At 43.0% G+C, this 18,915-nt stretch overlaps 1 protein-coding gene across 2 annotated transcripts in view; it reads left to right on the top strand.

Moving 5' to 3' along the window:
* The window catches only part of SCAPER (S-phase cyclin A associated protein in the ER), a 218,932-nt gene that overhangs the window by 2,667 nt on the left and 197,350 nt on the right, over nucleotides 1-18,915 (top strand). For both annotated transcript variants that reach the window (XM_066592259.1, XM_066592258.1), the window contains exons 2-3: nucleotides 12,005-12,122; nucleotides 15,785-15,852. In XM_066592259.1, the coding sequence (XP_066448356.1) occupies nucleotides 12,005-12,122; nucleotides 15,785-15,852 (186 nt within the window). The remainder of the gene's footprint in view (nucleotides 1-12,004; nucleotides 12,123-15,784; nucleotides 15,853-18,915) is intronic.

The following is an 18,915-nucleotide window of genomic DNA, read 5'->3' as shown; positions in this document are numbered from 1 at the left end:
CCACGCTTTTCCAGCATTCTCCCTATGTTTTCCACACTTTTACATAATCTTTCCGTCTGCAAGGCCCCAGATAGTAGTAATGTCAGCTGTGATGCCCCACACAGTAACAGTATCCCTCATTTTGTAGCCCCTGTTGATCCCTCATCTGAAAAGCCCCATTTAAAAAAAAAAAGGAGGCTCAGTATAGCGTTTTTAGCGGGCGTTTCAAACTGCTGCTAAAAACGCTGTGAAAAACGCCTGTGTGAGAGTGACCTTAGGCTTAGATCACATTGGCGAGCACGATATGGGCGGTGAATTCCATGAATGTGAATTTTCTGAGGATGCGAGGCATTTTCATGTCTTCGGGGAAGAAGCAATCAGCCGCGACAGAAGATCGCAGAGTTTCTCCCATTGTTTTCAATAGGAGACATTGCATGGCGTGCACCTAGCATGTGGTGCGCTGCTGCTGGCCCCATTGAGAACGATGGGCACTGCGATGCGAGGGTACGCACGAGATAGAGCATGCCGCTATTTGTTTCCCGCATCACGGTGCTATGCAGGAAAGCATCGCTCATGTGTATGACCCCATTCAAAAGACTAGGTTCATATTTTGCGCCTCGCAACATACAAATCTCACGCAATTTTCTCCCTGTGTGAAGCCGGCATTAGTGATCAGGATGATACTCCAGCTCTGATAAAAAAAATTCCAGAACTTTACTTAATCTTCAGGGCAATGCGCATCTGAAAAAACACTTATGTCTTTCCACTCAAACATGACCCTTATTCATAGCATGAGTTTAAGGAAAAAATAGTATTGTTGTACAGGATGATTCTCTCGCTAGGAAATTCGACATTCCTCAATAATTTTGTAATTTTTGTATGGTTCTTTATGAAGATTATGGAGCAAATTTATGAAAATTGTGTATTGTCTTTGCAGGATAAAGAACTAATTAAGCCATGTCACTTGCATGTGTCCTTCAGCCAGAAAAATCAGTTAGGCCTCATGTCCACAGGAAAAATAGGATTTAGAATCCGCAGCGGATCCGCATCCCACAGGGATGGATTGACCACCCGCGGGTAGATAAATACCCGCGGATGGTCAATAAAAGGGAATTTAAAAAAAATGGAGCATGAAAAAATGAAGCCTATGGAAGCCGTCCAGATTCGCGGGAGACCAAAATCAGAATATACTCACCTGCTTCGGATCTTCCCTTCTTCGCGGCTTCATCTTCTCTCCGTCGCGGCCGGATCTTTTTTCTTTGGGCCGGCGCATGCGCGGGGCACGCAACCGACGTGCCGTGCACATCCGCCAGGCTGAAGAAAGAAGAGACGGCTGCGACGGAGAGAAGATGAAGCCGCGACGAAGGGAAGATCCGGAGCATGCGAGAGGTGAGTTAATTCTTCTTTTCAGCGCTCATGTCCGCGAGGCAGGAGGGACCCGCTACGGATTCTCCATGGAGAATCTGTAGCGGGCCTGATTTTCCCCGTGGACATGAGGCCTTAGAGTGGTTATAAATGGCTGCACATATAAGTGGAAGAATGTATCAAGTGGGGTACCGCAAGGCTCTGTCCGAGGCCCATTGGTGTTCAACATTTTTATAAATGATCTTGAGGAGGGAATTGAGGGGAAACTGTTCAAATTTGCTGACGACCCAAACTAGGAGGGATAGCTAACACTAGGGAAGAGAGGGAGAGTATTTTAAAAGATCTAGAAAAGCTTGTACAGTGGGTGGCGACTTAGGCTGCCTGTCCACAGGCGTTGCGCGGGAGCAGGAGACAGCAGGCGGATCTCCGCCGTCAGATAGATAGGGTGACTGCGGAGAATCGCGGTAAATTCGCAGCATGCTGCGAAATGCCGCCCGCGAGCGGAGAATTGCAATGATTCTCCACTCGTGGACAGCTTTCGCTGCGTTCCTTGCGGCCAGATTATCGCTGCGGGGAATGGAAACCCGCCCGTGGACAGGCAGCCTTACAGAATGGTATTAAACAAGGAGAAATGCAAAGTCCTACATCTGGGCAAGAGAAATGAAAAAAGCACATACAGAATGGGAGGAATTGGGCTAAGCAACAGCACATGTGAAAAAGACTTGGGTATACTAATAGATCACAGTCTGAACATGAGTCAAGAGTGTGATGCAGCAGCCAAAAAGGCAAACAGTTCTGGGATGTATTAAGAGAAGCATAGAGTCTAGATCATAAAGTAATTATCCCCCTCTACTCTTCATTAGGCTAATTTCACAAGAGGTGAGGGCAACATTAGACCGTGGAATTCGGCCTGATATCGGCCAACATGCGATGTCCTTGCAGATGTGGGGCATTTTTGTGTTAAAACCACCTCACATCACTTCTGGGAAGTAGCGAGCTGCGGCAAAGGATTGCAGAGTGTTTCCCATTACTTTCGATGTGTAAACCTTCCATCGCATTGCACTTGCGTACACCTCGCACGCCGTGTAACGCTGATCGGACCGCATTAAAACAATGGCTGATGCAATGTGAGGTGTTCCGAGAGAATGCCCAAAGATAGGACATGCCGCTATTTTTTTTTATGCCGGAAAAAATTGCTCGTGTATGACCCCATTAAAAAGGATGGGGTTCATATTCGTGCAAGATTTGTGCGTCTCTCAATGCACAAATCTCTTGCGATTTTCTTGGCCGTGGGAAAACAGCCTTAGGCCTCGGTCACATGGGCAATTTTCCGTGCAATCTGCGCATGCGATTTTATAAAACCATTGCTTTGCAATGGAATCGGACACATGAGCGCTTTTTATGCGCTCGTCCGATAAATTATAGAACAGAAATCGCAGATCGCACCTATCTGCGATTCCTGTTCTCTTCTCTATATGCGCTCAATGGGGCCGGCGGCAGCAGCGCCGACCCCATTGAGAACATATACTAGACAAATCATTCTCCTCTGCCACAGCTGTAACAGCTGTGGCAGAGAAGAATGATGTTTGCCCATTGAATTCAATGGAGCCGGCAATGGAGCCCTTCCCTGAAATTCATCCAGAAATGTGTAAAAAGTAAAAAAAAAAAATATACTCACCTTGTCCCGGCAGACGGAGTTCAGCTGCGGCCGGCCGGCAGTTCTCCTGAACTGCTATGAGTAGTATTCAGCAGCCGGCGATTTAAAATCCCCGCCTGCTGAATGGGCTGCCTCTGATTGGTCACAGCCCTCACCAATCAGAGGCAACTCTCACTCACCCATTCAAGAATTCATGTCATTCAGCTGAGAGCTGCCCGTGATTGGTCCTTGCGCTGAGCCAATCAGAGGCAGCTCTCAGCTGAATGACAGCTGAGAGCTGCCCCTGATTGGTCCCTGCGCTGAGCCAATTCATGAATGGGTGAGTGAGAGCTGCCTCTGTTTGGTGAGGCTGTGACCAGTCAAAGGCAGCTGATTCAGCAGGCGGGGATTTTAAATCCCCGGCTGCTGAATACTACTCACAGCAGTTCAGGAGAACTGCCGGGCCGGCCGCGGCTGAACTCCGTCTGCCGGGACAAGGTGAGTATATTTTTTTTTTACTTTTTACACATTTCTGGATGAATTTTAGGGAAGGGCTTATACTTTTAAGCCCTTCCCGAAAATTTATCGTCAGATCGCCCGCAGCCCATTGCTTTCAATGGAGCCAGCTGTGTTGCCGGCTCCATTTAATTCAATGCGCTGGACAGCGCTGCACTGCTCCGGCCCGTTTCTAATGAAACGCAGCTAGGAGCAGATTTTTCGGGCGATTTTTCGGCCCCGGTCACACGATTTGCGGATGCGCATCCGCAAATCGCGGGAAAAAACACCCGTGTGACCGAGGCCTCAGGCTACGTTTACAACATGCGTTGTTCACAGTGATATGAGGCATTTTTTTATTCAAAAATGGCTCGTATCACTTATGTGAAATTGCAATCCTCATGCGAATGTTTCATGCTTGTCAAAGAATCACAAGTGTTTCCCATTGATTTCAATGGTAAACATCACATTGCACGGCATGCAAGTGCCATGTGATGTCTTTTAAGGTTCCATTGAAAGCAATAGGCGAGGCGTTCTGAGAGAACACCCAAAGATAGAACATGCTGCGAGAAAAAAATCGCTCGTATGAATAAGTCCATTTGGAAGAATGTTTTTCATATTTGCACATCGCACAAAACTCGCGTGAGAATATCGCTTGTGTGAAATAAGCCCTTGGTCAGACTTTATCTGGAATACTGTGTCCAGTTCTGGGCACCACAATTTAAAGAAGACAGAGAAACTGAGAAGAGTTACCAAGATGGTGAACGGTCTTCAATTTATGTCCTATGAGGAACGGTTAAAGGATCTGGGAATGTTTAGCTTGTAAAAAAGAAGGCTGAGAGGAGACTTAACCCCTTAACGCTATAGGATGTACAGTTACGTCCTGCAGAGTCAGGGTATGCATGAAAAGAGATTGCGTGGTGATCTCTCCTTATGCAACGCGGTTTCTTACAGCCAGCAGCTGCCCGCAAAGGCTCCGATAAGCCGCTTGGCTCATTGGAGCTGTTAACCTTTTAAATTCCGACGTCAATTCTGACAGCGGCATTTGAATCCCCCGGCCAATATTCCGGGGTCCCGTACGTCTCCCCGCAATAAGATCGCAGGGAGCCGTGGGGTGTCATGGCAGTCAGGGGCCTTCTAAATGACCCCAGGGCTGTCATAGTAGAATGCCTATCAAGCTATGCCCTGGGAGTGGCGTGATAGAATACCTGTCTGATCGCCGTATGATGTAATGCTATGGCATTACATCATACTGCAGGAGCGATCACAGCATCACTTACTTATTCATGTCCCCATAGGGAACTAAAATAAAAAGTTCAAAAACGTTTTGCTAATTATTAAAAAAATAAAAGTTAATTAAGGTTTAAAAGAAGAAAAAACCCTTTTGCCATATATAATAAAAGAATCTCAATAATAAAACAAGAATACATATTTGTTATTGCTGCATCCATAAAAGAGCCCGCATGGTGAACATGGTCCGAAAAAAAAAAGAATGAGTTATGCTTTTTTTGGTAACCCCGTCTCCAAGAAACAATGCAATAAAAAGCGATCAAAAAGTCGTATATACTCCAACGGAACCAACGTTGGGGGACGTACCAACGGAAACTACAGGACGTCCCGCAAAACCTGAGCCCTTGCACAGCTATGTCGACGAAAAAATAAAAAATGTTATGCCGATGAGAAGATCGCGGCAGAAAATAATTTAAAATAAATTAATATAAATTTGGTATCGTAGTAATCATACTGACCCATAGAATAAAGTTATCAAGTCATTTTTGTTGCAGTTTGTGCGCCGTAGAAATGACACACCCAAACATGGCAATATTTTGGTTTTTTTTCCATTTCACTCCACTTAGAATTTTTAAAAAGTTTTTCAGTGCATTATATGGTACATGAAATAGTATAATTGAAAAATACAACTCGTTCAGCAAAAAAAAGCCGTCACACAGCTACTTCAATGGATAAATAAAAGAGTTATAATCTTTTAAAAGGGGGGGAAGAAAAAACGAAAATGGGAAAAAAAGGGCCATGTCTTTAATCCTTTCAGTGGCACGCCCGGAAATTTTCCAGGACTAGCTCCACTGCCCATAGTGATATAGCCAAAAGTTTTCCGGGCTATGTATCACTATGGGAGCTGCAGAGCACAATGTAATAAGCTGTGGCATTGTGTTCTACTCACACACCGCCTGCACAGTCCCACAGAGAACCAGTGCAGGACTTTAAAAAAAGAAGCTGTAAGATATAGCCGATCTGCTGGCAACTTCCCGCTTCTTTTTTTTTTAACTCTTGCACTATTTACATGTTACCATGGAGACCATCAGCTTGTCGGAAGCCGGCTGATGTTCCCCTGGCAGGAAGAGCTGGAGATCATCTCTGTGAAGTCAGCACCCCATCTTTCAAAAAAGTTAATTTTTTCATAGGTTCTTGATGCACCCCAAAGGGTTCTAGAGTTCCCAATTAATTTTTAAAGTAGTTCTAGCCAATTAAGCAAAAAAATCAACAAATGTATCTCTGCGGTGCTAACTTCCAAAAATGATATTACTAAAACAGCGAGAACTTTGTAAATATGGGTTCTAGAGCTTCGAGCATTAAGAGTTTTCTTCAGAACTCTTGAGGTGCCACCCAGAACTCTTATAAAATGGCCGGATTTCCCCCAAAATTTATTTACACGTAACTGAAATTTTTCGATCCGGCATCTAAAAATCAGCGAGGAAGTTGTAAATATGGGGTGCATCCAGAACTTATAAAAAATTTTCCTTTTTTGAAAGATGGGGTGCTGACTTCACAGAGGTCTGGAGATCGACTGTCAGACGATAGCCGGTCACCAGCTCTTACAGCGGAGAACAGAGAACCTCCGATCTCCGCTGTTTAACCCTTCACATGCCATGCTCTGTGCGACAACAACATGTAAAGGGCTGACAGAGGGAGGGGCCTCCCTCTGTCACCATGGGACCCCCCCCCCCCGCAATGTGATCAGGGGGTCCTGATGGGTCTCTGTGGCTATATTCAAGCCTCCGGGTCTGCCAGCTAAATTAGGCTATGACGCTCAGACTGTGTCTGAGCGTCATAGTCTGTCTAATACTCTGCTATGCTTTTTTATTAGAAGAATTAAAGAAACGTATTATGCAAGTTCCCCAAAGGCAAAAAATGTAAAAAAAAAGTTTAAAAAAAAATCAAAATCAAAACACCCAAACCCCACCTTTCTCCCTTTAGGGCTCTTTCACATGGGCGTATCTTTTATCAGTATTTTGTGAGCCAAAATCAGGAGCAGAACTTACCGAGAGAAAGTAGAATAGAAAGATTTGCATTTCCTCCGCTTAGACCCGTTCCTGGTTTTGCCTCACAAAATACTGCTGAAAAATACGCCCGTGTGAAAGAGCCCTAACTTTGTAAAAAATTAAAAACAAAATTACACATGTGGTATCTCTGCGTTCGTAATGACCCAGAAGAGGAAGTTATTACATTATTTAATCCGCAGTGTGCACGGCATGGAATTTTTTTTTTTTAAATGTGGCAAAAATAGCTAATTTATCTGACCTTACAAAAAACGGAATAGAAAATGATCAAATTGCTGCACAGATCAACAAATGGTACTAATAAAAAGTACAACTCATCCCACAAAATAAAAACCATTACACAGCTCCATTGATAAAAAAAATTTAAATTCTAGGGGTCTTTGAATGCAGCGATAAAAATTTTTATTTTTTTTTTAAGTGTGGAAAAGTAGCGAAAAAGAAAAAAAAACTATTACAATTTGGTATTGGCATAATAGTACTGGCCTGTAGATTTACTTTAATACATTATTTATACTGCTCAGAGAATGCAGTGAAAAATAAAAATGAAAAACATGGCAGAATTACAGATTTTGTTAATCTTGCCTCTAGAAAAAAGGGAATAAAAAGCGATCAAAATTTTACATGTTCCTAAAAATTAGATAAATGAAGACTGGAGTTCATCCTGCAAAAAACAGGCCCTTCTAGAGCTCCGGCAATGAAAAAAAAATGAATACAGCTCTTGGAATGTGGCGACACAAAAGAGAGCAGTATTATAGTAGTTATATTCTTGTACATAGGGGGCTGTATTATAGTAGTTATATTCCTGTACATAGGAGCAGTATTATCGTAGTTCTATTCTTGTACATAGGGGGCAGTATTATAGTAGTTATATTCTTATACATAGGGGGCAGTATTATAGTAGTTATATTCTTGTACATAGGAGGGCAGTATTATAGTAATTTTATTCTTGTACATAGGGGACAGTATTATAGTAGTTATATTTTTGTACATAGGGGACAGTATTATAGTAGTTATATTCTTGTACATAGGGGACAGTATTATAGTAGTTATATTCTTATACATAGGGGGCGGTATTATAGTAGTTATATTCTTGTACATAGGTGGGCAGTATTATAGTAGATATATTCTTGTACATAGGAGACAGTGTTATAGTATGGTCTCAAGCAGAAAGGCAGAGTCAGGAGAAGAGGGATGTAAGGTGCTGCTTTCAATTAGTCTTATTTATGTGTCATTAGTTATACATGTATTTAAAATTGACAACTAAAAATGTTATTTGGCTCCTAAGTTTTCAGTTTAGGAACCTATGGCTCCTAGATTATTTTTTTAGTGTGGGGCCCTGTACAGGAAAGATGTGACAGATGTCACTTCTCCACAAATTCAAATGCAACAGAAAACAACTCCGTCTGTACTTCCTACAAGTATATTAAATACAGACATGTACGTAAGCCATGGCTTCAACTTAACCAGTTAGTGACAACCCCATAGTGTTTTTACGCCCTGACATGCTGGGCTTTAATCCCCAGGGACGTAAAAACATGCTTACTGCGGGGATTAAAACCCTGCAAGCTGTGGACGTGACAGCTCCCGGAGGTAGCCGACAACCTGATGTTGTCATCCCGGGCCGCGGGATCACCCCCCTCCCGGTCACATGATCGCCAGCATTCGGTAAATGAAACTCAATGAAAAGTAAATAAAAGTTAAAGATTAAGCGGCCCTGATAAATCAGGGCAGCTGAAAGTATTCACCCCCGTCCTTGCCGATGCTGCGCGGCATTCTGGCTGCCGGACCTGACGGCGCCTTCTGCGCATGCGCGCCTAATGTCATACTTCAGGCGCATGCTCAGAAGGGCGCGCGGCCCGGGAAATTTAAAATCTCTCTGGCACAGAGATATCGCTAAGAGCCGCTGTATGCAGTTCCCGGTTACATGATCGCTGCTATCCAGTGGATAACAGCGATCTTGTAAAGTTAAAAAAAAGAAAAGAAAGTTTAAGTTTCATCTCAAACCAGTCATCCGTAGCAGCCGTGGCATCAGAAATGGTGTGAAATTTGGTACCCTTGAGGTGTTTCTTTTTGGAAACAAATGATAGTCGGAGGGAGCTAGATCTGGTGAATAAGGTGGGTGGTCAACCAGCTGGAAGCCTAGCTCCACCAGTTTTGCCGTGGCTGCTTGTGCAGTGTGAGCGGAGGTGTCGTCTTGCAGGAACAAGATTCCTTTGGATAGCTTGCGGTGCCTTTTGGTCCAAAAGTTCAATGTAATACCTTGCATTGATGGTGGAACCATTTTGAAGGTAGACCACTAGCAGCACGCCCTCCTTATCCCAGACACAGACGCCATCACCTTAGTGGCTGATTTTTGCACCCTGAACTTCTTTGGGCGAGGAGAACCACTCTGCCCCCACTCTTTTGACTGCTTCTTGATTTCAGGGTCATACAAATAAATCCAGGTCTCCTCCATAGTGACCAGTCGATCCAGGTAGTTCTTATCAGTCCGGAAACGCTGACAAATGGACCGGGAAGTTTTCACTCTCATGCTTTTCTGATCTGTTGTCAAACATTTGGGGACCCACTTTGCAGATGGCTTCTTCATGTTCAAATGTTCATGGATAATGACACAAACATGTCCATGAGAAATCCCCATGATGTCTGCTATTCCTTTAGCTGAAATTGGCCGATTCTCCAGTATGAGGTTGTGCGCAGCATCAACGATCTCCGGAACAACAACCTCTCTCGGTCGTCCAGGACGTTCCTCATCATTGGTGCTGAAGTGGCCCGTTTTAAATTTGGCAACCCAGTTCTTAACTGTAGACTATGAAGGGCATTGATCCCCCAATGTCTGCGACATATCACCATGAATATCCTTCGCGGACTTTCCTTGCAGAAACAAGAATTTTATCCCTCCTCTGCTCTCATTTGCTGTGAATATCGCCTTAGACTCCGCCATTTTGTTTTCCCGCGTCCCTAGATCACTGTTACCATAAGCTACAAACACAAAAGTTTGAAAACATATATTAGACACACAAGGCTTTCATGTGATGTAACATTCGTTACCATAGAAACAAAGAAAGAACACAAAGCCAAAGACTTATCAGCAGCCCCCCCCCAGTAAATACAACTCTTATGGAATTTTATTTGGGTAGTGAATGTATTTCAATGCTGAGGCACGTCTTTGCTTCACCTTTGTAATAGTCATGACAAGGACGTTTTTAACTGTTCAGTTGGATCGGAACTTAAAGTGAATCTTCAGCACTAAAATGTTGATGATATGTGTTCAGAATAGGTTATCAATACCAGATCAGCCTGGGGCTGCCACCCAGGTTCCCTGTCAGTCAGCTGTTAGAAGAGGCCACAGTGGATGGCTGGTCAGTGACATTCATTCAGTTACGTGGCCTGTGAGCAGCTCAGTGTCATCCAAGAGAGTGAGCTGCTATATCAGGCACCTCTGCCATGACATGATATGCAGTAAAGAGGGTGCAGCACCACGGCCTCTTCACATATCAGATTCTTGAGTGTCCTCCGCTATGAACCCTTGATGATCTGATATTTATGACTATCCAAAAGTCCCCGAAAAAACATTTTACAGTAAGTATGAATATAAATCAACATTTGGTTAATTTCACGTTTATACAGAAGTTTATCAGGAATTAATACTGTTCCTCTGTTGTCAGTAGGATGTCTGATTATTCTGGGATTATATGATAAATCCTGCAATGCTTTTGAGATTAGAAACTGAGTCAAAAGGTTATTGATTGAGAAGCTATGGGCTCCTTTGGGAGGGCAATTTTTTCCATTTAGTGCATGTATTCTGGGATGACAATCATTTTTGTAATAGAGTTCGATTACAAATTTTGTGCCGCTCGTCATCTGCAGCTTTCATATACGTATAAGTGTATATAGACACTGCAGTTTCAGTAGGAGATCTGCCAGTGGAAGATTGTGCCACTTACTAGTTTTCTCCTGTTTGTGTTTGGGCTCACCTCATGCCAACCACCTCCAGGTGTGGCGTTATTCTGATTCAGCAGCACTTCCGAATTGTTTAGATCACCCTTCCTGTTTATTTTCACGGTCCTACCATATTCTTTAGACCAGGAATGGCAAACCTTTTAGAGACTGAGTACCCAAACTGCAACCCAAAACTCACTTATTTATCACAAAGTGCCAACATATCAGGGAGCGAGGCTTATCATGACATAATTTTACCCCCGTCGTTCTAAAAAGGACAAGGCTGTTTCAAAATAGACAGCGTGCAGATTTTGACTGCTTTTGGATGCGGAAATGCTGCAGAATTTACCACCGAAATTTCCGCTGAGGACTTTCTGCAGCATTTCCACCACGTGTGGCACCCCACAGCGGACCCAGCGGTAACAGTGACCTCCCAGAGCAGCCCTATCGGTAACGGTGACCCCCTAGAGCAGCCCCAGTGGTAATAGTGACATCCCACAGCGGTCCCCAGTAGTAAAAGTGACCCCCCCCCCAGACCCATATACTTACCCCCCCCCCCCTCCTCGGCGCTGCTGCTGGCGCTGATCCCAGGTGTCAGTGTGCTGCTGGATGCCTCCTCCCCTGCTCTAATGGAACCAAGTAGGAGACATCAGGGGTGCGGGGAGGAGGATCCCGGCTACGTATTGACGTCAGTGTACACCAGGATCAGTGCTGCCTAGTAAATACTGGCAGGGGAGCTGCGGCCCCTGCCGGTGTTCAATAAAGTGGGGAGTGGCTGTCGGCTGCGTGTGCCAGCAGGGAGGGCTCTGCGTGCCACAGGTTCACCACCACTGCTTTAGACCATACACAAAAAAACGCCAAGGTTGCTCCACCCTTCTCTTGCTTTTCTGCACCTGTCCTATCCTAAGGATTGGCCATCATTGGTAAAGTTTTGGAAAACCCCTTTAACTCTTTAGTCCCTTTTGACAATAAACCTGCTTGCAAAAAGAGCAGAACTTACTGTGCAGTTAGTACTGGCACTTTGCTTTGGATTTCCAGAGGTAAGGCTCACAAAATGAGCTTGGATATGTTTGATAGGCAGAACCAATATTGCGCCAATGTTCATTGTCTTTCTGCTGTAGCTATAATACAGGTCTGTACATTTTATGTGGCCCCTTGGTTATTCGTTTCCTGCCCCTATGTGAATACATTCTGTGTTACAAAGAACTTGCTTCTCTACCCCTGTTGTATTGTCTGCCTAATTTCCTCTGATGGCTACTTATAAGATTTCTATTTTTGTGTGTTTGATTTGCAGGCTTCGTTTCAAAGATCTAACAGCCATGACAAGGTCCGGAAGATTGTGGCTGAAGAAGGGCGTACCGCTAGAAACCTGATAGCCTGGAGTGTCCCTCTGGAGAGCAAAGAAAATGAAGGTGCTTATAAAGTTGTAGAACCTGGGAAGTCTATTGTAGAGGGTAAATGGAGGGTGGCAGTATGTTTGGGTGGTTTCACACTTACTCCCGGGGTTCCACTTTCCTGCTCTATTCGGGAAGCAGGAAAGGGGAATCCCTGTGGCCAAACGGCTCCGTCTGAGGATGGAACTGAACAGCGCCGAACGGACCCAATTGACTATAATGGGGTTCATTTGGTTTTCACTCAGCTGTATGGCTTTTAGCCGGAAGAAAAAGCGCTGCAGTGTGATGAGTTATCAAAATCGCAGTGGTTTACTGACACTGTGTGTGAGAGTTGCCTTTCTCTCTTTGTTTTGCCGAATGCACGCGTCCAGGTTAGATTTTGCATGCGGGATCCTGCAGCGGAATCCGACTCTGTGCCCATCCGGTGACCCGTGTCCCTTTCCGGATTTGTATTGCGGATGTGCGGCCAGCGCACATGCGCTATACAGATTGTGCCGCATTGTCGCTAGGAAATTACACAGATTCCACGACCTTTCCGCAGTGATGATTGGCAGGCTTCAATTGACTTTAATGGAAGCTGCTCATGTGGAATCTGCGCTGGAATAGAACATGCTGAGATTTTTCCTCTTTGAGTGGAAAATCGCAATTGATTTCCGCTCATGGACATGGAAAAGCCATTTTCCATAGCATGTTTATGGGTAGTGTTTACTGCGGAATCCGGAGGTGGACGCCCGCTTTGGATTCCGCAATGCAAATACGCCCGTGTGCATTTTGCCTTGATGCCTTTAGAAGTTACAGAAACAACAAACAAGCTTGCTTCATATTTCCGTAACTTGCATAGATGTGAATGTAGAGTTACGTGTACATTTGAGCTTCCCTCCATTCTGTGCCTGATTAAATGAAGGTGTTGCTCGACTTCCGAGGTTCTAGATTGGGGGGGTCACATGACATTTACTTACCCGAATTGAGCGCACAGAGTGATTACAATAAATTTTTGGGAATGTGTTTCCAGAAGGCAATGCCTTTCCATGATACTTATGCAGCCTGACCATGTGAGAAATCTAAAAGCAATAGTGATGGGGATTGGTAATTTACGGTAATGGGACATAACATGGTAATAAGGCCTCCTTTTCTATTTTGTGCTGTTACCTCAGCCAGCACTGGAAGTGCCCTGGATCTGGGTCATATATTGATTATGGGAAATACATCTCCTTCCAAGGGGCTGTCAGTGGTCAGGTTACACGGGAAGAGAATACAAAATCAATGCACAAAATGGGATACATCTCTGGGCAATCAATATCCTTTGAACTGTACAGCCATGAATAAACCATCACATGGCCTCTGCCTGCCTGGTGTTCTTACTATGTGACAGGATGATGTAGAGCACTAGAACTTGTTGTTATCGTTGTACGTGATTATATTCCTTTATATCTGTTTTCTTCTAGAGATTAAATATTGTAAGCAGACCGGTTCCTGATACAGTTTTTAGTGTCTCATTTGTGTTTGGAGGTAGAAGTGTGGCCTATTGCTTATAAAGACGACTGTAAAAAGTTTGTTAGTAACTTAGACTAACTCCTGTGCTTCTGCATATGGAACAGTCGAGCCGTTTTATTCACAAAATAAGGCAAGCTGCGGTTAAAGCGAATGTATCATCAGAAAATGAACTATTGCTTAAATAAACATTTTCGTTAACATCACCAAAAATTCTTTAGAACGTTTAACTTTTTTTTAGTGATAAAATTTTAGAATTGAACCTATCAGCAGAATTAAAGAAAAAGAATGGCACAGTTGCCACCGGCATCAACCTGCGGGGCAAAAACAATATCTTACATCTTCAGTTCTGTATAAATGCAGGCAGAGAAGAAGTATCAATACATTTCTTAATTACATTTTAGAACGATTAAAAACAGGCTGAGCTGCTCATTAATCATGATGGATTGAGTTCTGTATGACCATAGATAAAGTATGTTCATCCACAGTCTCCAATCGCTTATAGTAATCTGTAATATCCCATAAAGAAAAAGGAGAAGAAAACTTAAAATGTGAAATAACAGGCAACACTAACAAAAGTTACCCGGATAGTATGAAAAGAGTAACAAGATTTGTCCATGTCATTATCTATGTTTGAAAACAATTCGCAGAGCTTGTAGTTTTCATACTGACCACCAAAGGATTGATTATTGTCCAGGTAATCGTTGAATCGTGCAAAACTAAACAATCATTTAGTGTAAACTTGCACAATGATCGAACATCGAACGATGATTCGTTCACTTATGGTTCGTTGTTTTTTTATGCATACATTAAAAACCAAACAATAATCATCCTGTACAAACAGGCAGTCCATCTGCGAACCACTGCCTCTTTACTTTAAAGGGAGGCGGGTGGCTGCAAGAGATCTCTGCCTCCTTTCAGGGAGCAATTACCGATCCTGTGGGAAAATGCAAGGCCAAAATATCCTGCGTGATGCCAGGCATTACTTACCGCATATTACTTGTGTGCTGTACGCCCGTGTGATACGTAGTAACTCTGAGAAATCAATTACATTTCTTTACACAGTTCCACTCACATTGGTATGTTGTAACTGTGAAATACACGAGTTTAAAAAAGAACGCAGCATATTCTATTTTGCCTCGTATATATGCAAGATAGAGACAAATGTTCTCTATGGGCGCGTATATGCTCGTCTCCATAAACAATTACATTGTGTATGGGCGGTGTGTATATGTGCCATTGCTCATCAATGGCGCAGGAAATGTAAGCAAAAAAAAATAGGTGGACTGCGCATGACAGCATGTGAGAGATACGCTGTCATGTTCAGTACAATTTTGCCACCATACGTTTTACGCTTACGGTTGTTTGAGCTCGGTCTATAGTTTATGTGGCTGCAGAGCAGAGCTTCGGCCTAGGCAAGATGGCTGCTCCTACAGAAAATAAAAATATTAGTATTAACTAGTCAAACAAGTCTAGGTGACACATTCCCTTTAAGAAGGTAAATACTGCGTGTCTTTGAAACTATGTAGCTCAGAGTTGTATTATGGGTACCAGACTTTTTTTTAAGCAACTAAATCCTTGTAAGGCTGGGTTCCCACTGAGCAAAAATCCCTCAGAAGTCTCGTGGAATGATCACAGTGCGGCCGCATCAAAACTCGCCAGGTTTTCAAGTGGCTTTGCTGCCTGCATTCTGCTGCAGCCGTCTCTCCCCATAGAGAGGAGAGGTGGCTAGAGCGGATACGGGGCTAAAATTGACATGCCCCAGCTTTGTTTTTCAGTGCGGCTTGGCTGTAACGGCTTCTCTGCAGCGCGTGGGCAAGATTTTTGCAAATCTCGTCCACTTTGCTGCTTTATCCCGGGATAAAAATTGCTGGCGTCATTTCCAAGCAGAAAGTCCAAAGTCCACACGGAAATTCTGTGGCAATTCTGCCCCGTGGGAATCCAGCCTAACACTTCCATGGCACAAGCAGGCAGATCAGTGATAGTCTGTCTATATGGCGACTTCTCTTTGACCACTCACATAAATATTTTTTTACCCAGAAAAGTAATAAATGAATATGAATATGGAGGTTCACAATTAATAACATATGAAAAGTTCTAATAGTCTTCACGGATCATGACGCTAAATAACCCTCATTGTGCTCAGGCAACAGAGAAAATAACCCGTATGCTTTATGTCTTTTTCACAGGGAAAACGAAGTGGCCATGTGGAAAGCCTAAGAGAGGAACCCACGGAACGCACAAGCCTCCTAAACTGGTAACTTTCCCATTTTATATTCTTCAGGTCAGTGGTGGGCCTGCTGACATCTCCGGGGTCTTTAGTGCCTATGAATCGCTCACCTTGCTCGTCTTCTTTCTTTTTTTTATATGTTGCAATGGACATGTGGTCACTCATGTAGAGTTCCATGATCTCCAATACATTGCAAGTAGAGATGAGCGAGTATACATGCTAAGGCTAACTACTCGAGCGAGTAGTGCCTTAGCCGAGTATCCTCCCGCTCGTCTGTAAAGATTCGGCTGCCGGCGCGGGTGACAGGTTAGTTGCGGCGGTGAGCAGGAGGGAGAGAGGGAGAGAGAGCTCTGTTCCTCCCCCGCCGCTCCCTGCCCCCCGAATCTTTAGAGACGAGCGGGAGAATATTCGGCTAAGGCACTACTCACTCGAGTAGTTAGCCTTAGCGAGTATACTCGCTCATCTCTAATTGCAAGTTTTGATTTTGATAGGGTTTTCAATACAGAAAATAATTGATATCTTGGAAAATACATTTTTATCAACTGAAAACGTGTACGCCAACTTTAAAGTCTCCCAATGACTAGTTTCAATGGTAAACTCAGGTTATCAGAGAGTCCATCTGATTGGGATCAATAACTATGAACCCAAAGAAGTCGCCTTCCAGGTAGGAATCCTCTTTCCACCTGTGAGGCCTAATTGTATGTCTTATTTCTCAAATTTGAAGTTTGAACAGCACAAAGTTTATACTTCTGCCCATTCTGTATTGGTAAAATATGTCTGGGACTTTACCTGCCCACTATAGATACCAGCAATGCTGTACGCCATCATAAATTCTCAACTCCTAAAATTCTCTTTAAAAAGCAATCCAAACTGTCCGATTTATAGACTAATCACGTTCTGTCCTTTCCTTGTCTGGAGAAGGGTTAAATCCTGTATAGAATGCAGTAAACAGCACATAGGGATTGCAAGGCTGAGGTTATTTGCTGCGCTGGCATAACAAGGCCCCTGCTTTACTTAGTGGTGCATTAGTGAGCTCATCAGTCATTCTTGCAGCAGGAAGCCGATGCTGGGAGTTCTTAGGGTTGTTGATAGACCCATAGTCTTAGGCAAGAAAGATTAATTGAAATAAGAGGACTGTTTATGATATTTCATGGCTGCCTGAGATAAGCATGTTTATTTTACATTCATTAATCCAAAGGGGATAAATCATCACAACAGAAGTTTATTCCTCAATCTTTTTAGGAAATGTTGACTTTGTGGGATAGAGGGGGTTTCATGATAATTCTTCCCCTGAAGACAATTTTACATATTTGTAGAAATTGAAGTGTCAGTAATGGAACATCACCTGACCTTGGCTGTATTTTTCTTTCTCCTGTCTTGTGTGTGTGGTAATATATGCAATGAAGGGTAATAATGATTCTGCGTTTGGGAAGTTTTTGTTTTACACTTTGGGTCTTAGTCATGTTTAAGCTGCAAATAACAGTGTATTATGTGCAAAAAATGTGCTTGCTCCAGCAAGTTAATCCGAATATTCCTTATGTCTTCTGGAAACTGAGGTAGCCAGGGATTTGTGTAAGTTTTAGATAAGTTAAGATTGGGGATTCTCATGTCCCACGTCTGATTCGGTTTCCTGAGAGACTAGTTGTATAGGTTTTTAATAGATTTGTATTAAATTTTAAAAAATTTGCGGGGTGTTTGCATTATACATCATTGTAATGTAATAAATAACGGTTGCATCTCACAACCAGCAGCACACGCTCTGCTGCATAATCAATCCAAAAATAATAGGTCAGCACGCAAAGCTTCCATGAGGAAGCTTGGGGCGAAACGCGTGTTGGGGTGCAGGTGGTAAGGTGGGCTTTACATATTATGTACTGCTGCTTATATGCATAGATTCAATGCTTTGTATGCTTGATGTGTTATTTTATATGATTAAATGTTTGTTGGTCTATAATTTTGCATGCATGCACTTTTTGAGCATATATTTAATTCTATGGACCTGATATGTTGTATGCCTGCCTTCAGCCTGTCTGCTGCACATTGGAGACTCATCTCTATTGTACTGAAACATCTTTTTAATTGTAATGAATCAAATATAGAAAAGTTTTTTTTATGGAAGCTTTGCGTGCTGACCTATTATTCTTGGATTATACATCATTGGTTGAAGTGCGATACAGATAACTGCATGACGTTTTTGTGATTTGGAACCTGTTCATCTGAATTACACCTGACTCTGTTTAAATTAAATTTGGTCTGAAGGGTTTTGCCTTTCAGATTGGCTTATTTTTTTTGTAGCATGACTGCCATGTATAACAATGTATCGTAATCCAATCACATGGCAGACTTCGTTAAAGCTTTAGGGTGCATTCACACGTCGTTATTGTGTACACTGTGACTTTCCTTTTTTGGGTTCCATCTGAATCACTGAACATTGTATTCAGACAGAACACCAAACTGAAACATTGACCTTCGTTACTCCAAAGGAGACCAATAAAATCTCCATTTGACGAGGTTTCCATCCCTTTTCCATTACTTTTGGAGGATAGAACATTGTTCTTTTTAAGTTACAAGGCTGGGCGCCTTTCAGACATTTACTGGGCAGTAATTGTGACACGTTATATTTGCTCTGCTGGTCAGTATAATTACGGCAATACTAAATATAGTGGAATTTAAGAATGCTTTCAAAAATAGAAGTGTTAATAGTTTAATTTTGTCAATTAGCAAAATTCTAAAGGAATGAACAAAAGAGAAATGTACATCAAATCAGTGTTTGGTGTGAGCAGCCTTTGCCTGCAGAACAGCATCAGTTCTTCTAGGCACACTTGCACAAAGTCAGGGATTTTGTATAATTACAGTCAGGTGTATGATTAACCAATTATACCAAACAGGTGACAGTTGAAACACAGTCATAAATATAAACAGCTGTGCAGGCAGCTTAAAACTGGGTGAGAAACAGCCAAACTCTGCTACAAAGGTGAGGTGGTGGAAGACAGTATCATGTCAAAGGTCATGCACCATGGCAAGACTGAGTACAGCAACAAGACATAAGGTAGTTATACTGCATCAGCAAGATCTCTCTCAGGCAAAGGT

This window comes from Eleutherodactylus coqui, chromosome 2, assembly GCF_035609145.1.
Source record: "Eleutherodactylus coqui strain aEleCoq1 chromosome 2, aEleCoq1.hap1, whole genome shotgun sequence".
NCBI classification, from domain to species: Eukaryota; Metazoa; Chordata; class Amphibia; order Anura; family Eleutherodactylidae; genus Eleutherodactylus; species Eleutherodactylus coqui.
Note: the sequence above shows the minus strand (reverse complement) of the source record. Positions and strands in the feature narration are given on the sequence as shown.